Source organism: Eschrichtius robustus, chromosome 13 (genome assembly GCF_028021215.1).
Source record: "Eschrichtius robustus isolate mEscRob2 chromosome 13, mEscRob2.pri, whole genome shotgun sequence".
Classification (NCBI taxonomy): Eukaryota; Metazoa; Chordata; class Mammalia; order Artiodactyla; family Eschrichtiidae; genus Eschrichtius; species Eschrichtius robustus.
Genome location: NC_090836.1, coordinates 92,420,228 through 92,440,497, shown reverse-complemented (window position 1 = coordinate 92,440,497; position 20,270 = coordinate 92,420,228). Strand labels below are relative to the sequence as shown.

The window sequence follows — 20,270 nt, the reverse complement described above, 5'->3', positions numbered from 1 at the left end:
CGAAGGAAATTCTGAACCCTGTGAACCGTGGGGACCCCCAGGCCCCCCAAGCCCTCCAGGCCCTTTGGGAATAGCTGGTTAAGAAGGTGACAGATTGTTTTCTTTTGCTTTTACTGTTCTTTCCTTTCTCTCTTTGGTTGTAATGTTCACAGACCCAGCTAAACCCCTAAATGAGCCTGGTAAGATTGCTGAAGCAAGACATTTCTTCTTTTCAAGGCCTATGAGTTGTTTCTCAACTCTGATTATGCATCAGAATGTCAAAACTTCATCTTACAGTTACTGAATCAGAAACTTGGGAATAGATGCAAATTACCCATATGTTTAGAAAGCTCTCAGGATATTTGATATACCACTGGAGTGGAGACCCAAAACTATAACTCTGGTTGCTATTCATACACAGCATGCCATGGGGCAAGGACAAAAACATATATTAGGTTCATTTAGTGTATGTATAAAGAAATGTGGGAGAATTCTTATGGGGAAAAGTATCTGTAGCACAAATTCATCCCCGTGCTCTCACCACCTTGCTGAGGACCAAACTGGGTTTGAGGCAGTTGGTTTGTACTTTGAAAAGATCTCCAAGAAAGGGATTCCATCTGCCTACTACTATTTACAGTAGGTTAAACCATTCAAAATTGCTGTTTTGTGGGGCAAAATCAGGGAAGTACTGACACTGTAAATATTTCAATCTAATATACATAGAGAAATTGGCAATGGGACAGGTGACACATAGTCAGCTATGCAACAAGAAGTGCTCCCTGAATGAAGAATTAATGTTTGGCTGGAGCTCAGTGGGAATTTACACACCAGTACTCCAGCTCTTGGCTAGAGACCCAGTGTTTTCCCACTAGTTAGCTCTTCCTCTAGAATTGGAAAAACATAGTAAGTTCTAAATTGAGATACGTTTTGATTCACATGGTAAGAAAGATCACTCAGCTACACACATGCACATGCACACATGCACACACCCACAAACATGCAAATGCAATGTGAAAAATAACTCACTTGTAAAACATTTAGAGACAAATCTTATTTGCTAGATTAGAGAAAATGGTTGAACCTGGTGAATTTAGAGAGCATACCATACAAAACATGCATGAATACTCAGTTTGTTCTTTAATTTTGAAGTTCAGTCATGTATTTGGGAGAGTAAGGTAACTTTGTATTCTAAAAAAGACATCAATGGTGCTTATATGCTTGGTTATCAGTCAGGATAACAAGCTTGAGAAAATAGCTTGAATAGCACTTAAGTAGATGTACTCTTACTAATACCATTGTTATTTCTGTGCAGTGTGGCAGCACATATTTCACACTGAAGCAGTGGTGATTCCCACAAAATCAGGGGCAAAGTGGTATCATGAAAAGATACCAACAGGCTGGGGATTAGATCGCCATTCAGCTCTGAACACTTGCTCTGCCACTTGGATACCTGAGGACAATGATTTCCATAACATTGACCTGTGTACATCATTAACCTGAGCTCCACATCCAGGGATTCAGATTTAGAAGAAGCAGAGTGCAGGCAGGGCATCAGTGAGCCTTTTGAGCTCCACGGGTGACTGTAATGCTTATGTGGGTTTCAGTACAACTGATCTGTGCTCTTTTAGCTATAGCACAATATGATTTCTGGATTTTTCTGCATCAGTTCCTACAGAAAGTGGTCCTTAGTTATAGTTTATAATAAAGAAGACATATGGTTCTGCCTTTGGGATAAGTTAAGAAAAACAATTCATGCACTTATGCATTCAGAAAATATACTTTGAATGCTAACTACAAGCTGGGCACTCTAATGAGGCACAGGCATAGTCAAGGACACAAGTGCTTAAGGAAGGGGTTACAATTCAGTGTGGTAAAAGCTATGACAAAAGTTAAGCACTGGATGCTATTCCCACAGACTAGAGAGAGAAACTTTAAGAGAATCTTTAAGATCATAAGTAAAAAAGGTGGATGGGAGGGAGGGAGACAGAAGTACATTGATCATAAAATGCATGAGTTCAGAATTACCTCCTTCCTTTGTCTGTATATCTTGTGTAAAGGTCCTCAAGGTCATCCAGGAAAAATGGGACAAAGAGGGTCACCTGGAGCTATTGAGAGGTGCCCATTGCCACCAAAATCTGCTTTTTTCGCGACGCTTAGTGAACCTCTCCCAAAGCCCTTCTAGCCCGTTGTTTTCAAGGAAGCCCTGTACAACCAGCAGGACCACTTTAATCTGACCACTGGAGTGTTCAGCTGCACCACCCCTGGTGTGTACAATTTTGCCTTTGACAATGAGCTGTTTCAGAGATCTGTGAAGATAGGACTCATGAGGAACGGCATCCAGGTCAGATGGAAGCAAGCCCAAGCCAAAGACAGTCACAAACATGCTTTGGGAACTGTCATTGTGCATCTGGAGAAGGAGGACAAGGTCTGGCTGGAATCCAAGCTGAATGAAGCAGAATCTGAAAAAGGAACGACTCAAATTATGTTCTTTGGGTATTTGCTTTATGGAAATTAAGATGGCTTGGTGTTAATAGCACTCCTCCCTTCCTCATGTAAGTCTAAATTAATGAGCATAACTTCCCCTCTCACACATTTCCTACAACATCATAGAATGAGGGGAAGTCCATAAAATTGAGTGCCCAATTAAGAAAAGTGAATTTGACACCAATCAAAGAAACATAAAAACAATCTTTGCCAATGCTAAGTAAGTGAGAAAGGCTTCTGAGAAGTCTATTTAAGTGAAGGATCAACTGAATTTACTCTTTGGCTCTTGGCTTTTGCCCTTTGTCCTTCCTTTTTCTTCTTCCTTGGTCTACAGGTATAATAGCAGAAGCTGCAGCAGCCATACTGTGATCATGAGAACTAAAGCTCAATGCTTTTTAAAAAGTAGAGCATATCCTAAATTAAAACTGCACATAGGGCTTCCCTGGTGGCGTAGTGGTTAAGAATCTGCCTACCAATGCAGGGGACACGGGTGTGAGCCCTGGTCCGGGAAGATCCCACATGCCACAGAGCAACTAAGCCCATGCGCCACAACTACTGAGCCTGCACTCTGCAGCCCGCGAGCTACAACTACTGATCCCGTGCGCCACACTACTGAAGGCCGCACGCCTAGAGCCTGTACTCCGCAACAAGAGAAGCCATCACAATGAGAAGTCCGTGTACCGCAAATGAAGAGTAGCACCCCCTCGCCGCAACTAGAGAAAGCCCGTGCACAGCAACGAAGATCCAATGCAGCCAAAAATAAATAAATTAATTGATTAAAAAAAAACCTGCACATAAAACATCAGTACAGTGTAAACAGTAATAAAATGAATATCTATGTATCTAACATTCAGGCCAATTAGTAGAAATTTTGTTATACACCAGAAGTATCTTATATCCCCCCATTTGCAAGGTGGGCATGAATATAGAGAAAATTAGCTTCCTTAACAATTACCTTAAGCAGGTGACCCAGCCCTGGACTTCCTTCTTCTAGACATATTATGTGAGACAGATAAACTTCTCATATAACTTCTCATTTAGTTATGCCACTGTAGTGAAATTTCTGCCATACAAAGTCAAATATAATCCTGACTAATTGTGGACTTGCTTTCCCCTGGGGTTATTACTTTCTCCCTCCAACCCTTCCTTTTTCCTGCTTTGTCTCTCTTCAAAGTCAACAATGAACTAAGCAGTGTTCTGTTATTGGGCATATAGGAATTGGCGGAACTCAGTTTCTACCCATGAAGGACTTAAACTAAGTAATATACAATACATAAATATAAACTTTCTCTCATGACAGCTCTAGAGGAAAAATATAATTATCCAACAATGATGAGATGAAGCTCAACAATGAGTTTCCATGGGTGGGAGCTGAATGCATGACCTCCCTCTTCTTTCCCATCTCATCTTTTTCCATTACTCCACTTCCAACAAATACCAAGACCCTCAACCCAGACATGCCAACAGTCTCTTTCTCCCTCACCATGCTTGTCCGATCCAAACCTATTAATTTTACCTTCTAAGGTTCCTATAAAATCAATTTTTCATTTTTCCCACGTTTACAACTAATACCATCTCCTGCTAATACATCCTCCATTCTCGTGGGCAACACATAGCCAGACCTTCTGCCAACTACTTCTCAACCTGGCAGTCACGGGAAGCTTTAAATATGCAGCTATAATTACCTTGACACTTGCCTTTACGCCTTCAGCGGTTTTCCATTTTTCAAGTTTTCTGGCCACTTTTCCCTCCTCTTCTCCCCTTGGTGGTTGGACTTCAGCTACATACATTTTACTTTCACACATTGCCGTACTCTCTCCTATTTCATGGTTTTGGATATGCTCTCCCACTGCCTGGGACACCCATACCTCACCACTCCCATCTCTACCACCTCCACCACCATCTATGACTTCTCAGAGGGCCTAGGGGATGCCTTTCTGTGCCAGAGATGATTGGGCTTGGTTGGACAACCCTCTTTCTTACATTCTTAATGCACCATGCTCCTCTCCTATGTTATTACAATTTAATTTATATCTCCTAAAACATTATTAATGTTACTCTCCACCTCTAAATTACAACTTCCATGAGAGAAAGACTGCAACTTTTATTTCGCCCTGCATTTAAATCCCATAGCCCAGTATTAGACATTAAGGGGCTCAATAACATTTTGAAAGAATGAAACAATTAGAATTTATCACATCCACTAGCACAAAATGAATATTGGCCATTATTATTGCCAATTTTATTGCTACAAATTGATCTCATACTCATACCCATCTAAACTCATAGGTTTCACTTACTTGACATGTTCAGGTCCTTTATTCTTTCATTTATTCAGTAAATAAAACTTACTGAATGAGATAGAAGACATTAATAGAAATTAAGTGACATTTATCAAATATTTTATATGCCAAACATGCCTCCTGGTACTGCCACAATTCACTTATATTATACATAAGGTGGAGACTTGTCTTAGATGGCTTGGAACAGTCCCAGTTTATGAATACTGTGCTGATGCAATTTCATATTGCAGCATTGCAATTATGACTAGTGTTCCTTTTACACTTAAAATTGCCCCCTTTTATGAGAAAAGTCTATAATTTACACACTTATTTATATTTATATATAAATAATATATATTATTGGAACCATAAAAAGGCAAGAAATATTTAAAGAGAAAAGAATCATTTTGCCATAAATTTTGAGCCCTTTATGAATACAGCAGGTGAGATAGCAGAGATCATATATTCTGTCTTCATATTTTCCAGATTTTTTTTCTAAGCACCAACACCACCCTCAATGATAGTTAACTTCTACAGGAACTTTAAAGTTGCAAAACCCTTCATGAACGTTTTCCTGTGCAATCTTCAGAGCAAGATTTTGAACAGCTTTTTTCGCTTACTTTAGTATGATAAATTGTTATGTGTCCAGTGATTAGGATGTGGCTATCTTTCGGGGCCATTATTCAGCTTACCCATCCCTCATAGAGACCTTAATCAGTGAAAAAGAGGAAATAGGGGGAAGCCAGGAAGATATGTTTCTTCTCATCTCTCTCTCCAAAGGATGGTTCTGAGCTGCAGTAGTTTCAAGGCCCCTTTGTGCTCCTGTGGAATCTAACATCAGCTGTGGTTATTGTAAAGCTTTGATGGGCATGGGAATGTACCACTATTTGCTCTCCTTCTTTTGCCTAACTTCCAATTTCATGCACAATTGGTGCCCTAAGATTGCACCCGCCAGTAAATTATTCATACGTAAAGGTTCTTCCTCAGCCTGGGTTTTCTGGGGATCTCGCATAGACGTTGCCATTAACAAGAGCACTTATACACAATTCACATGCAGAGAGTTCTTCCATCTTCCCCGAGGAAAACAACTTGAGAATGGAAGCTCTTCTGGTAAGTGATTCCTCAAATACCCTGTTTTGTCTCACTTGTTTGTTTTTCAAGGTTTTGAGTGAGATGCATTATTAACCAATTTCCCTTATTATTTGCAAGTCTAGTCTCTTGCAAGATGATACATGCAAGTTAGAAGGCTTTGCTTCTGTACTGAGGCACATGTCTAGATATCCAATTCTGCTAATTAATGACCATTTATACTGATGATCAGGGATCTTTTATAATATCTCGATTGGGGCTATTTTCCATCTTCGTGTTGCCTAGCTTCCCAATGGTTCCAGGACAGTAGTGTGTAAGAATAGAAAGACACCTTGAATATTGCACTCCATCCTGATAAATTAACAGATGGAGAGGCTGAGGCTTAAGAAGGAAGTGAGTTCCCACATTTAGATAGCAGTTTTTAGAACAATTTATCTTTTTTAAGTGTGAAAATACCCTAAATTAACTACACATAAAATATCAGTCAGTAACAGTAATAACTAACTGAATAGCCATGTATTCACCACCCAAGGCAAATTAGTGTAGTGTTGCCATACACCAAAAGCCTCTTATAATCCCTTCCTGCATTCCCTTTATCCAAATAACTACTATCCTAAAATTTGCATTATTTTTTTTCTTTTATTTGTAAATAAAGTTATTAAGTACATATTTGTGTATTTTCATAGTGGACCCAGGCACTCATCTTGTATGTACTCATCTTTCTTGTGTATAATATACCTAAGAGTGAAATTACTGAGTCATAGGGTGGGCATGTATTCAGCTGCAGTAGTACTTGCTAAATTAGTTTCCAAAGGGGTTATACTATTCTGTACTGCTACCAGCAATGTATGAGAATTCAGGTTGTTTCACATTGCCACCATCATTTGGCATTAATATTTTAAAACTTGGCCATTTTGGTAAGTGTGAAGTGATATATCATTGTCGTTTTAATTTGCATTTATCTGAAGAGTAATTACTTGAGCACCTTTTACTATGCTTCCTGGCCATGGGTATCCACATGAGCTGTTTAAAAATGAGCTGTTTGCCCATTTTTAAATTGGGTTATCTTTTTCTCATTGATTGCAGGAAATCTTTAAGTTTTACTATTACATGTTTTATCAGATACATATAAATTTTAAATTTCTTCTCTAATTCTCTGGATTACCTATGTACTCTGTTAATGGTATATCTTGAACAGATCTTCATTTAAATGAAAGTCTCATTTATCTTCTTTTATAGTTAGTGGGTTTGTGTCCTACTTAAAACAGTTGTCTAATTCAAATTAGAAATAAATTCCTCTACGTTTTCTTTGATAAACTTTACTGTTTTAACGTTCTCACTCTGAGAAATTTATTTCATCATTTTCTTTCAGAAATGGATATAAGTGTTCTGATTTCTGGTAAGTTAATAACTCTTGCTAATTATCCAACGTAACGATCCTGAAGTGGGTCTTATCACACCTTCCTCATTATTACCCACCACAATCCCCTCTCCCCTGTCTTCTGACCCCTCACACTCTTCCCCTCTACATTCAGGAAATCTGTTGTTCTTCAGGTTTATTTAGTGACGGGAATGAGGTGGAACTTTAAAAGAGCTGAGTATGAGAAGGAACTGGAGGTTAAATATTTGAAGATAAATTCTATAATTAAAATTGCAATCTGTGGTTCACTGCGCTTGGATAAGTTCTTCTCTCCCTTCTTCTGATAACTGAACAGGATATGTTGTCTAGATGGTCCAAGAAGGTAATTCAGGCACCATACTTAGTGAGTTCCTTGGCCCTGAGTCTTTGGCCTCTTCTGAATTCACTAGAGATTCAGTTATTGTCCGTTGAATGTACTCCCAGCTGACTACCCATGCTCAGGAACAGAAAGGATTTTTTTTTTTCTGAATCCTGTGTGGCTCTTTGTCTTCAGATCTCGCTGGGGGTTGGATACATAAGCAGCCAGAAAAGTGCATTGATAGGGAGGAGTGGGTTAAGAAAAGCTGGATCCTCCATCGCTTGTTCCCTCCGCCCACATCTCACTTGTTCCTGGCACATTTCACCTGCACCAGCAACTGAATGATGAGAAAAATCTATCTTCTCTCAAGTGGAACAAATCCCTCTATTGTCCCTAGAGGGTGCTCAGAATCCACCAATCTACCCACATGCAGCTTCCGGACCTAAAGTGAAGAACACTGGAGAGCCAGAGAGAGAAAGAATAATGTAAAGAAGGAGCAGAGAGAGCTACAAAAGGACAGAGCAAAATCCTCCTCTCCTTGGGGAAAGAATCAGTGACCACTGATTCTCTGACTTGCTGGGTCCCAATATTTCAATTAGCATTTGGCCTTCACCCAACAGGTATCTTTGGAGACAGAATTGATCCATGTATTCCTTAATGCCAGGCTCCAAAGGGATCACAATATATATATATATATATATATATATATGGAATAAATATAACTACCGTTATATGTACATCCATTTTGCGTGTTACTTTGTTCACGATGCTTTACCCACACACTATAACTTATCCTCGCAGCAACACAATAGTATACATTTTATTCCATTCATTTTGTAGGTGTGGAAGTTGAGTTGTAGAGAAGACAGAAAGCTTGGCCAAAACGAACACAGCCTATTGGTATTGTAACAAATTTCAAATCCATGTTCTCTCTAATACACCATCCAGATCTTTTCTCGGGCTCTCAGGAAGTCCAAAATTGACTTAAGGAGCAATGATTTTCACACATAATGCAAAATAGCAATGTGTGATACAAATTGTTAAACGCCGTGTATGGAAGTTTATAAAATAGAATTTCAGGGCTAAACCAGACCTCAGAGGCCATTCAGTCCAAAGCACAAATCAATGAGTCAATCTTCTTCATATGTTGAAGGGTCCTCTCCAGCTTCTACTTGAATGCCTCAAAGAGAAGGAATCCCCTACTTTGCAAATACATCCTTCCACTGATAAACTACCATCAGAAAGATTTTCCTTGTGTGAACCCAAGTCTGTTCCAGCTGTATCCTAAAGGCATCTTTTGTGTCCACACAGTACAAGACCACTATTCATTTTATATAACAACATCTCACATATTGCATGTCCATTAATCCGGCCCTATTCCTAGGATTTTTCATCTCCAGGTTTTAAAGAAAATCCAAATTCCTCCTCTATTACCTTATATGTTGCAGGTTTGAGGTTTACCCACAATTCTAGTTGTCTTATTCTGGACACATTCATAAAGATGGGACCAAGAATGAGCAAATATCTATTCATCACACACCAAAAAAACCTCACATATGTCCCATCTACTGCAACTCTTTCCCAGACACCTCTTACAGTGAGTTAATTGTACACTTCTCAGAACCACTCCTCTTTCTAAAGCTATAATGGCATGTAACATTTCTGGGTTGTGATTATATGTTCGTATCTTTAAAAAGAATTTGAAGGCAGGAACTATATTCATCTTTACAACCTCACAGAGTATCTGGTACATATTGGATGCTCAACAAATGTTTCAGTTCTCTTCAGAGATTTTGTTCACTGATGTGTACCCAACACCTAACCAGAGCCTGGCTCTAGTTCTCAAAAAATATTTGCTGAGTGAATGCATGCATAACTCAACACAGTGTTCCAGAAAAAACATTAAATCATGCATTATTTTAAACAGTATCTGCTGAGCGTATACTACGTGCCTGGCATTATTCTATCCAAAAATATTCTACAAATGCAATCCAAAGTGTCATTTTATGATTTTGACAATTCAGTATGTTCCAACAGTCTAACGTTGTTTACCATAAAGGCAAGACCTTAGCCTTTTTTTCAGAGCCTGCTATTAAGCCATCCCTCCCACTTACCCTCACTATAGCGTTTGAAGGTTTACAGGCAATGTTTTAGATTTATTTCTAGCACAATTCAACTTGCCTCTTTTCTTCCCTTCATGCCAGGCTATTGATAGTTTTCTGAATCCTGATTCTATTATGCAACCCATTTGTTCTTCCTCTCAGCCTTGGTGCATCCTCAGATTTGATTAGAGGACCATCAGTGCTCTCATATGAAACATTGATAAAAATGTGGAACTGGACAAGACCAAAGCCAGAACTCCTCGACAAAGACCTTTGTTCCAGGTTGTCATTAATCCATTAGTCAGCAATCTCAGGACACAGCCATTCAGATTTGATACCACTCAGCAGTAATGCCGTCAATATTTGGTCATTTGTTCACAAAGACATAATGAGATTTTGGAAAACGCCACACTAAAATCCACATGCCCATGTCTGTAGTCATCCTCCCAATAATTCATGTATAAACAAACCAACAAAGAAGGTGAGTATGGCTTGTTCTTAGTAAACCTCCGATACTTCTTTGTAACCACTGTTTTATCGTCCAAGTCTTCACGTGCCATCTTCTTGGTATTCTTATCTAGAAACTCTCCCAGAATTTCCACCAAGCTCATCAACTATATTTCATGACTTCCATTTTCCTCCTCTGTTTGAAAATGGAAACATTCTCCCGTATCCCCAGGAATTGTCTCCATACCTCCAAGATCCCTAAAGCTATTTAAACAAATTAAGCTCCTGGTGAACTCTTACATGTTAAAAAATAATAGGGGTAACCTGAGAAAACTACGTACAATATCTACGACCAAGGGTGCTGTATGTGTCCTTTGTCCAACATCTCTTACTCTGAAGATCTGCACCAGACCATCTGTTGGCAACTCGCTGCCTTTTCTCCCTTCTATGTGCTTCTCTGTGTCATAGAGGCCAAGAAACTGAATGCAAACTATATCTCCCAGAGTCCCTGACAACTAGTTGGCTAATGTGAGGAGTTTTCACAGGATTTGGAAGATAGGGATAGACAGGCAGATAGATAGGCAGGTAGATAGGTAGATGGTAGTCACTGCTCCTTTAGAAACAGAAAGAAGGTATGTGGGTTTGAACTCATGACCCTGGGATGAAGAGTTCCATGTTCTACTGACTGAGATATATAATCTGAGGTACTATTAACACCCCCATTTTTTTTTTTTATTAATTAATTTATTTATTTTTGGCTGTGTTGGGTCTTCGCTTCTCTGCGAGGGCTTTCTCTAGTTGTGGCAAGCGGGGGCCACTCTTCATCGCGGTGCGCGGGCCTCTCACTATCGCGGCCTCTCCTGTTGCGGAGCACAGGCTCCAGACACGCAGGCTCAGTAGTTGTGGCTCACAGGCCCAGTCGCTCTGCGGCATGTGGGATCTTCCCAGACCAGGGCTCGAACCCGTGTCCCCTGCATTGGCAGGCGGATTCTCAACCACTGCGCCACCAGGGAAGCCCAACACCCCCATTTTAAGGAAGAGGCACTGAGGCACATGGTTATGTGATTTTCCCAAAGACATATATTAGTAAGATGGAGAATCAGGTTTTGAATCAGAGTACAGCTCGTGTCTGAGTGCACACTATGTTATTATCCCCACTAAACAACTGGGAGTAAAAAAAAAAAAAAGGTGTAGGGAGGTTAAATAACTCTCCCAAACTAGCAAGTCATAGAAATAGTTGTGTGACTCCGGTCAAGTCACTTATCCTCTTTGGCCTCAAATTCATCAGCTGTAAAATGGTTAAATAATACTACCTACACAATAAGTGTGGGGTGATAATTAAACGGCATAAATTCATATGAAGCTCAATGCCAAGTTCCTGCCACAAAGTTAGTGCTCAAAATAGTCCTTCTCAACAGTCTGAGAGGTTTATAATGAGCATACATTCCTTTAAAACCCACAAAACAATAAAAACATTCCCATTTTGAAATGAATCTTCACATGCCATTTGTCTGAGCCATGTGACTTGAATGTATTTAACAGAGCAAGACACTCTCTCACCAACTTTCCTTCTCTCTTGGATTTTTATTTTTTTATTTCCTCCAGCCAGCTTCAGCTTCCATGCTCCTGACTCAATGATTAATTTTCCTGGCAGGGAGGGAGGAGGCAAGGAACACTCAGGTTACAGTATATACATCTTTTGTGGGCTTCTCGTACCGAACTAAAAAAAATAGCCTTTTCACCAACCTGGAGGTTTTTTAAGCTTTCTTTCCCGACCCTCTTCAAAGGGGTTGCAGCCCACTCACCCCACCTGCCACCTTTGGGACACGTTCTCTTTGTGTCCTAATTCTCAGGAGAGCTCACAAAGCAGGCACACTGACCTCTTTAGACAACAGGCCTCCTCCCCTCTCTACTTCCTTCCTCACCAGGACCCTCTGTACCTTTTAACCAGGATTTCATTTTTGAAAAGGGCTTTTTCTGGTACCCGCTGCCCATGTGTTTGTTTCGTTTGTAACCGTAGCATTCCCTGAGAGCATCCCGTAATGTTTCTAGGACCCCTGCTACCACCACCAGCGACAATAACAATCGCTTCCATCCTGCCAGCACTCGGGGTGTGGCAGTCACCGTACTCCGTACTCTGCATGCATGATCTCATTTAATCCCCTAGCAACTCTGGGACGAGGATACTGTTATTATCTTCCATAAACAACTGAAGAAAAGCTGAGGCTTAGTGAGGTTACCCAAAGCCACAGAATGAGCACGTGGCACAATTGTCCACTTTTCTCTATACCCACCTCCATCTCCCCATCAAGGCTGCCACTCTATCCCCTGGACTGGGTTACCAGCCTCTCAACTGGGCTGCCTGCCTCTAGCCTTGACCCTCTGCAATCTTTTCTTTACCCGGGCAAAATGAAGTTATAAAAACATAAGTCATGGTACTTCTTTGCTTAAACCCTTCAGTGATACCTCATTTCTTTTATGATCATGTGCTAAGTCCTTATAGGGCTTTGAACTATCTGGATTTGCCTGAAGTTTCCAGCCTTAAGTTACTTCCCCTCAATCCCTTCCCTGTAGTTTATTGGCAGTCCAGCTCTATCTGACTTCATTTGTCCCTGGGCCTTGCACTGTTTGTTCCCTTAGCCTGAAAATTGTTCCTTGTCCTCCACTTAATTCCCTGGGAGAAAATAAAGGTATCTCTCTTGCTTCACTGCCTCACACTTCCTTCAAAAGCATATGAATTCCCAGGTAATTTAATACATTTATAAGGTTTCTATTGCACCATTTAATTCCTTTCCAACCCTCCACAGATGAGCAAGCCGACCTCAAGCGACCTGCTCAAAATCCGAGTTCTAGCAAGAGGACGAGTTGGGTTATGAACACGTCTGTCTGACTTCAGACACTGTGATCTTTCCTCTGAGCTTTGTTGCTATGGTGTTGTTTGAGGTTAAAAACAACAGCAGGTAAACGTGGCTTGGGGGTTGGGATTGTCTATGAGGCTGAAATTAATCCAATGAATGGGGAGAAAAGGAATCTTAGCCTATGCCCTTGGGGGTAGGAAGGTCAGTCACTGGGCTCCATCTGGAGAGTGGTTTTCTGTTTTTTGAATCAGAGTAATTTCTTTGCCTACCTTTGTGTGGCTATAATCACAGGAACTGTTTTATTAATGCCCTTGGCAAAGCCCAGCAAGACGATCTGTCCTTAGCAACTAAGAGGTAGCTGAGGTCAGGTCTACAGAGCCGGAGGCTCAGCAGGGCACTTGCAGGGGAACAGAAAGGAAATCTGCCAAGGAGACAGGTATCCCAAGAAACCAGGTTTTCAGAAATGGGCTCCAAAGAGTTCTCAGCAACTCTTCCTTAGCCCTTCTCCACCCAGCACTCACCTACTCACTTGAAAACTCACTAGGGAAGGGTTGGTTCTTCGTGTCTGACAAAAGTCTTTGAGTTCCTGCTCTGCTGTGTCACTTTCTCCACGTCCTTTTATCTACCCAGCTTCAGTTTCACCATTTGTAAAATATAATAAAAGTACTACCTACTGGGGGCTTCCCTGGTGGCACAGTGGTTGACAATCTGCCTGCCAATGCAGGGGACACGGGTTCGAGCCCTGGTCTGGGAAGATCCCACATGCTGCGGAGCAATTAGGCCCGTGAGCCACAACTACTGAGCCTGCGTGTCTGGAGCCTGTGCTCTGCAAAAAGAGAGGCCACAACAGAGAGAGTCCCGCGCACTGCGATGAAGATGCCGCAACTAGAGAAGGCCCTCGCACAGAAACGAAGACCCAACACAGCCAAAAATAAATAAAAATAATTAAAAAAAAAAAAGTACTACCTACTGCACAGGGTTGTTTGTGACTTCATTGAAACCATTGTATGTAACAGGGACTCACACAGTGCCTGACGCATAGAGATATTTTTTTATAGTTATCTTTGTAGTCACTGCCCTATACTTAGAAAAATGAAATTAAGAAAAATGCACGAGACTCCTGCGTAGAACGGCCCCCCTCTTGCCTGCAGCTTTTGGCCTAAACACCCACCTGATTGCCTGAAAGACCAACCCTGATCTGAGTTCAGCCTCCTCTCCTTCCCGAGCATCAATCAGCTCCCTGTCACTGAATTCCCTGCTATTTGCCAGGCACCGAGAAAAACAGAGGTCAAAGCATCTGCTCCTTGCCTACAGCCCAGCAGATGGACAACTCTGTCCTTCTCATCCACTAAGGCTGTTTCAGCAATTAAGCTCCGTGATAACAGTATCTAAGACCTACAAGCTTTCCAAGGGCCTAGGGAAATCTCTGAGATCTCAAATACAGACTCGTTGGCCCTGAAATATGAAAGCAGTAAAATTAATAGGTGTTTCATTTAGAGTGTCTACAAAATGCATCATATCAACTTTTATAACTTTTTTACAACTTATAATTTTTACAATTTATCATGTGTAAATTCCATTTATCATGAGATGTAGGGGGCATTTTAACTTGTCTGAGTGAAGAGCCAAAATGAGAAAGCCTAAAGCTAATGAGGGCCTTAAAGCAGCCTGTACTAGCACCACACAACAGACAAATTCCATCTGCTTCCTGGTAAACCTTAACTCAGAGTTTTCCTTTTCCCAAAATGACTCCTCCCCTCTGTGCAGCTGGTGCTGACTGGCAACTAGGCAGGGCCCTCTACCTCCTCAGAAGGCTGTCCTCTCTGTGGTTTCAACATCCCTCTATCACTCTCTGTCTCTATGGTACAACCTCACTACCCCTGATTGTTAGGGTCTCCCTTTGTCAAAGAGAGAGAGCTTCTATGTCCCTAAGACCTCACTGTGAAGCAGGGAGGTGAACAAATCCACATAAAAACACAGTGTTAAGCCAGCTTTCCAAGGTACGGCAGATTTCCTCTGGCTTTCTCTGTCTTGAGAATTACATGAATTTGTAGGACCTCTTATTAAAGTTCTAGGACCTCTCTTAGCTGGACCCAGGCCCTCAGAAGCTGTCATGATTAGGGCATTTCTATGTAAGGTCCTCTGTTGTGGGGGGAAATCAGGGAAGTTTGATAATAGCTACAGCCAGCTCCTCCTAATTAATAATCCGGTCTCAAAGGGAACTGGTGTCTAGTGTGTGATGAAAGGCTGGATGCCTTGCCCCTGTCTTTGGCCTGATCCTGTTCAGCTTTTTTTTAAAAACATGCCAAACATACATCATACAGCTTTACCTTTATATAAGCCTTCTTTTCTTAGCAGAGCTTTTTTGTTTATCTCTGCCTCACATGGAATTTTCCCCTTTGTTGTTTTTATTATCTAAGCAATGCATATTTATTATGAAAGAATTAGAACAACAGATAAACAATGACTCAAACCACCATCCCTTTGGCATTGTGACTGAGGATCAAACCTGCCACTACAGCAGAATGCCAAAAGCCTCCTGCCAGATGGTAAACAACTTGAGCAGAAGAGCCATGTCTGCAGCCAGGCACTGTAGGAAAGAGTGGACTGGGGAGTTGTCCCGATTTGGACTTGGACTTAGAGCCCAGCTCCCTGCCTTGCTGGCTGTGCAGAAATCCTTACACAGACTGATAGGAACAATAAGGACATCCATTGGCCCACAGAACTGGAAGCTTCAGGATTGACTTAATCCAGTGGTCTCCGATTCCCCTGGTCTGGCCCACCCCCTGCACAAGTGTCACCTCAGGCTGATAGTCAGGTGGCTGCAGCGTCCCCAGACCCCAAATCCATACACGGAAATGTCAGAGGATGAGATTGTCTCGCTGCAGCATCCCCAGACCCCAAATCCATACATGGAAATGTCAGAGGATGAGATTATCTCCTGCTGAGGCTTTCTCTAAAGAGTGAAGACAATATTTGCAGAAGCCACAGAAAATTTTCCCTTGCACCTTTTTGATTAAAATTGATGCTCATTTCTGAACTAATCCTGTAGCCAGCAGAATGCTCTGCACTGATTGGCTTAAGCCTGGGTTCTCCAACTGGAAATGGGCATCCTATTTCCAAGGATAGCTCCACTCATCAAGCCCTGCCCCTGCAGATGTTGTGGAGTGGACGCTGGGAAGTTGACAGTTATCGTGTGGTCTTGGACAAGTTATCCACTCCTCTGAGCATCAACTCTCTCACTGATAAAATGGGAATAGTCACACACATTTTGTGGTGGAGAGTACCTGAGATAATTCACGTGAAATGGCAAAACACTGTGCCTGACACTTAGGAGGGGCTCAGGTGGTGAATAATGTTTGATGAATCCAATAACTGACTAATCAGGTTCCTGTGGTGGAACAACCCACTTTCTTCCCACCATGCTGATTGGACAATGCTCCCTTCTTCAGATGAATCGCTCCCTTCTTCAGATGAATCCCTCCTTCCTCTGTGTCCCTGAACCACTGGGCAGAGCTCTCCTTTGGCATGGATGGTAATCAATTTCAGCTTCGTCTGTTTAACGTCTGACTCCCCCTTGGTCCTGGGATGGGGCATCATGTCCCAGCCATCTTCCTTTCTCCAGTGCTTGATACAGAGCTGGCACAGGATACAAACTCAGTGGATGTTTGTTGAATGAATCACTGAATCACAATTAGGATGAGTACCTACTGAGCACCGACTGTGGTTACAAATGACAAATGTGCAATTTAGATAAGCTTAGATGGAAAAAGAGAAGAATCTATAGGACCACATAATCTGATTGGTGGTTATATAGTATTTGCTTTATGATAATTTTAATATTATATAATTTATTATATATATTTTCTTCAGTCTTCTGTATGTATATGTTTTATTCAACTTCTATATGTGTGATATCTTAATTTTTACTTATTTTGTTTTTAAATCTTCAAAACAAAAGCCTGAAGGCAAAAAATCTTATTAAGGAGAAAATCATAAAACTAAATGAAGCCTCATGGTACTTGAGAATATTAAAATATGTAACTAAATTTTAACATTTGCTTTAAATGTGGTTTAAAATGCAATGTCATAAATATTTTTTAAATGGTTGAAAGACATTTTGGAAATGCTGACTATGGTAAATATATGAGAAGATGAGCACAACAGAAATAGAATTTTCACTTTAGGAATTATTCAGTATCTTACTCTTGGTATTAGAAGTGGTTTCTCAGTTGAGTGGCCCCCATCATTGTGTGTGAATTATTTGTCTTTCAGTTATGGGGAGACTCCAGTATGGTAACCAATCCTGAATTATTCTTGCTGTCTGGAGAAAACTGTGTGGATGTTTAAATGTTAAATCATTTGAAGAAAATGAATTTTGAACCTCTCTGGTCATTTCATACTGACCTCTTTCTCAGTAAAACTTTTAAAAATAATTTTACTGGCGTATAGCTGATTTACAATGCTGTGTTAGTTTCAGGTGTACAGCAAAGTGATTCAGTTATACATATACATATATTCATTCTTTTTTAGATTCTTTTCTCATAGTGGTTATCACAGAATATTGAGTAGGGTTCCTTGTTGGTCAACTGTCTTATATATAGTAGTTCGTGTATGTTCATCCCAAGCTCCTGATTTATCCCTCCCCCACCACCGCCATTTCCCCTTTGGTAACCATAAGTTTGTTTTCTATATCTGTCTGTTTCTGTTTTGTAAATAATTTCATTTGTATCATTTTTAAAAAATTAGATTCCACATATAAGTGATATCATATGATATTTGTCTTTCTCTGTCTGACTTAATTCACTTAGTATGATAATCTCCAGGTCCATGTATGTTGCTGCAAATGGCATTATTTCATTCTTTTTAGTGACTGAGTTATATTCCATTGTATATATGTACCACATCTTCTTTACCGATTCATCTGTTGATGGACATTTAGGTTGCTTCCATGTCCTGGCTATTGTAAATAGCGCTGCAATGAACATTGGGGTGATTGTATCTTTTGACTGAGGTGGGGAAAATCTAGTAACAGAACTGAATTCCCACTGAAGCCCACGTGGAATGTTGTGGTCTATTCCTCATTCTGAGCTATTAATACTTGTGTGTATCATTCAATCAGGGATTAGCAAAAGAGTTTGCGCTGCTGGTCATCTTCTTGTTGTCTACATCTTCTTTTCACACCCTCATGTGGTAGACAATGAGTCCTTGAAGGGACCCTTGTCTCTTTCTCCTCTGTATCCCCAGCTGTTTCCCAGATGCCTGGCACAGTGGAGGTGCCAGATCAGTGGGTCCCAATGGAGCCTGTCTCAGTGGAGCAAAGGCTGCTGAGGGCCACCTCAGAATTTCTTTCTCCATCTTTAACATCCCACACCTGCCAGCTGGGACCTGAGAATGATCTTGGAGACCTGGCACTTGGGGAGTTGCTCAGATAAACTGAAAGAATGCCAAAGCCAGAGGAAAACTTGAAAATCATCTGGGCTTACATGTTTATTTTGCAACTGAGAAAAAGGAGACCCACAGTGGTGGAGGGTGTTACCTGACCTGACATACTTGGTAAGCAGTTAAGCTGGGACTAAACCTCATGTCACCTGGCTTCCAGCCCAAGCACCTCTTCCTTTGTCACCAGGCTTCCCTTGCTCAGAGGGATGTGTGCCTCTCCTTTTACACTGGCACAGAAAGTCTCCAGGCTATGAAGCACCATGCCATCTCCAGGAAGAGGAGCCTACTGCCAACCTATCTTAGGGGAACTCATTTTTCAGGCTTGCAGCTCTTGGCATAAACAACTCAGACTCAAGGGGGATGTTTCTTACAAGGAGCAGTCATGCAGCGATCGCTCCACTCTAAGAGCTGACTCACCCCTGCCTCAGCCTCTGGGTTTATTTTAGCCGCATGTTTCTGGAGGAGGAAATGAGAACATGATCAAGGATCCTGTGGGAAGAGCCTGGGGCCCTGGAATTCTCACTGGGGGCCTCAGGCAGTACCTCACAGCTCCAGCTGCTTTAGAAACTCACAGCCAAGGGCTCCTACTGAATTAGGGCTGCCAGCCTGGCCTGGTTACGGTGTGCCCTGCTTTAAGAAAACCCACCATCTGGAAATGAGAATTAGGTAAAAGAAGGATTAAATTTTGAGGTTGATTATTGACCTAGCAAAGAGTTTCTTCCCTTTCTTCAGTGAATGTGGAATAGTTGAACAAGTAAGGCTGTTGGATTCCCAGCTTCCATTATTGAGCTATAAAACCTTGGGTTTGGGATTAACCCTACTGAGACTGGGAAGTTAGGGGGTGGGCAGGGGAAGAGTTTTGGGCTGGGTCTTGAAAGACAAGTGAGGAAAAGGCAAAGGGCATTACAGACAGAGGAAGGGGCATGTGTAAATTCCTGGAGGTGTGAAAGTGCAGGGAAATGGCTGAAGAAAAGGAAGGGGGAAGCCAGGCAGGGTCCCCAGCAGCCTCCTTACTCCTCCTGCAAGACACCTTCACATTTTGCATATTCCTGCCCACACACTTTTCCTTAGATCAATCCTCTTACCTGAAGGCTTTCCCTTTTCTCTCCAGCTGCCCAACTCTACCATCCATCACCAGCACGTAGTCCATTTCCCACTGTCCCAGGCCACAGGTCCCTCGAGTGGCCTCCGTCAGCACTTTCCATCAGTGCTCCATTCAGCCTTTAGCCTTTGCACTGTGTGACCAGTAATCTTTTTATCTAGAACCGCAACAAAAATGATTCATCTATGAGCTTTCATATCTTATCTGTCCTCCCTTTCCCTCTGTGTTAGTTTTCTATATTAGTTGCAGGTAACCATTTACTGCAAACTTAGAGGTTTAAGACAGCACCCACTTACTAGCTCACAATTCTCTAGGTCAGATGTCCGGCCACAGCATGGCTGGGGTCTCTTCTCAAGGTCTCACAAGGCTGACATCAAGGTGTCAGCCAGGCTTTGTTCCTTTTTGGGATGTTCTGGGGAAAGAATCAACTTCCAAGCTCACTGAAGTTGTTGGTCAAAATCAGTTCCTGTGGTGTGGGACTGAGGTCCCCATTTCCTTATCAAAGGTTTCTCTTAGGTCCTCGAGGTCACCCACATTCCTTGCCACGTGGCCCCCATAGATGGTTCACAACATCTTGCTTCTTCCAGGTCAGCAGGACCACACCTCTCTCGCTTCTTCCTAGTGACCAACAAGAGAAAACCCTCTGCTTTGGTCTGTTTTGGTTTGTTTGCTTTGCCATGTGGTTTATTTTTTTAAAATAATGCACATTATAAATATAAACAAATGCATATTATACATTTATATAGATTACAATTTGAAAATTGTAA

At 41.5% G+C, this 20,270-nt stretch overlaps 1 protein-coding gene across 1 annotated transcript in view; it reads right to left on the bottom strand.

Moving 5' to 3' along the window:
• Positions 1 to 19,551, bottom strand: part of LOC137775856 (hibernation-associated plasma protein HP-20-like) — a 28,118-nt gene extending 8,567 nt beyond the window's left edge. Inside the window, exons 1-2 of the mRNA XM_068561975.1 lie at positions 19,487 to 19,551; positions 18,334 to 18,395 (exon numbers count right to left, since the gene is read on the bottom strand). Of these exons, the coding sequence (XP_068418076.1) occupies positions 18,334 to 18,395; positions 19,487 to 19,551 (127 nt within the window). The remainder of the gene's footprint in view (positions 1 to 18,333; positions 18,396 to 19,486) is intronic.
• Positions 19,552 to 20,270: the final 719 nt, after the last annotated feature.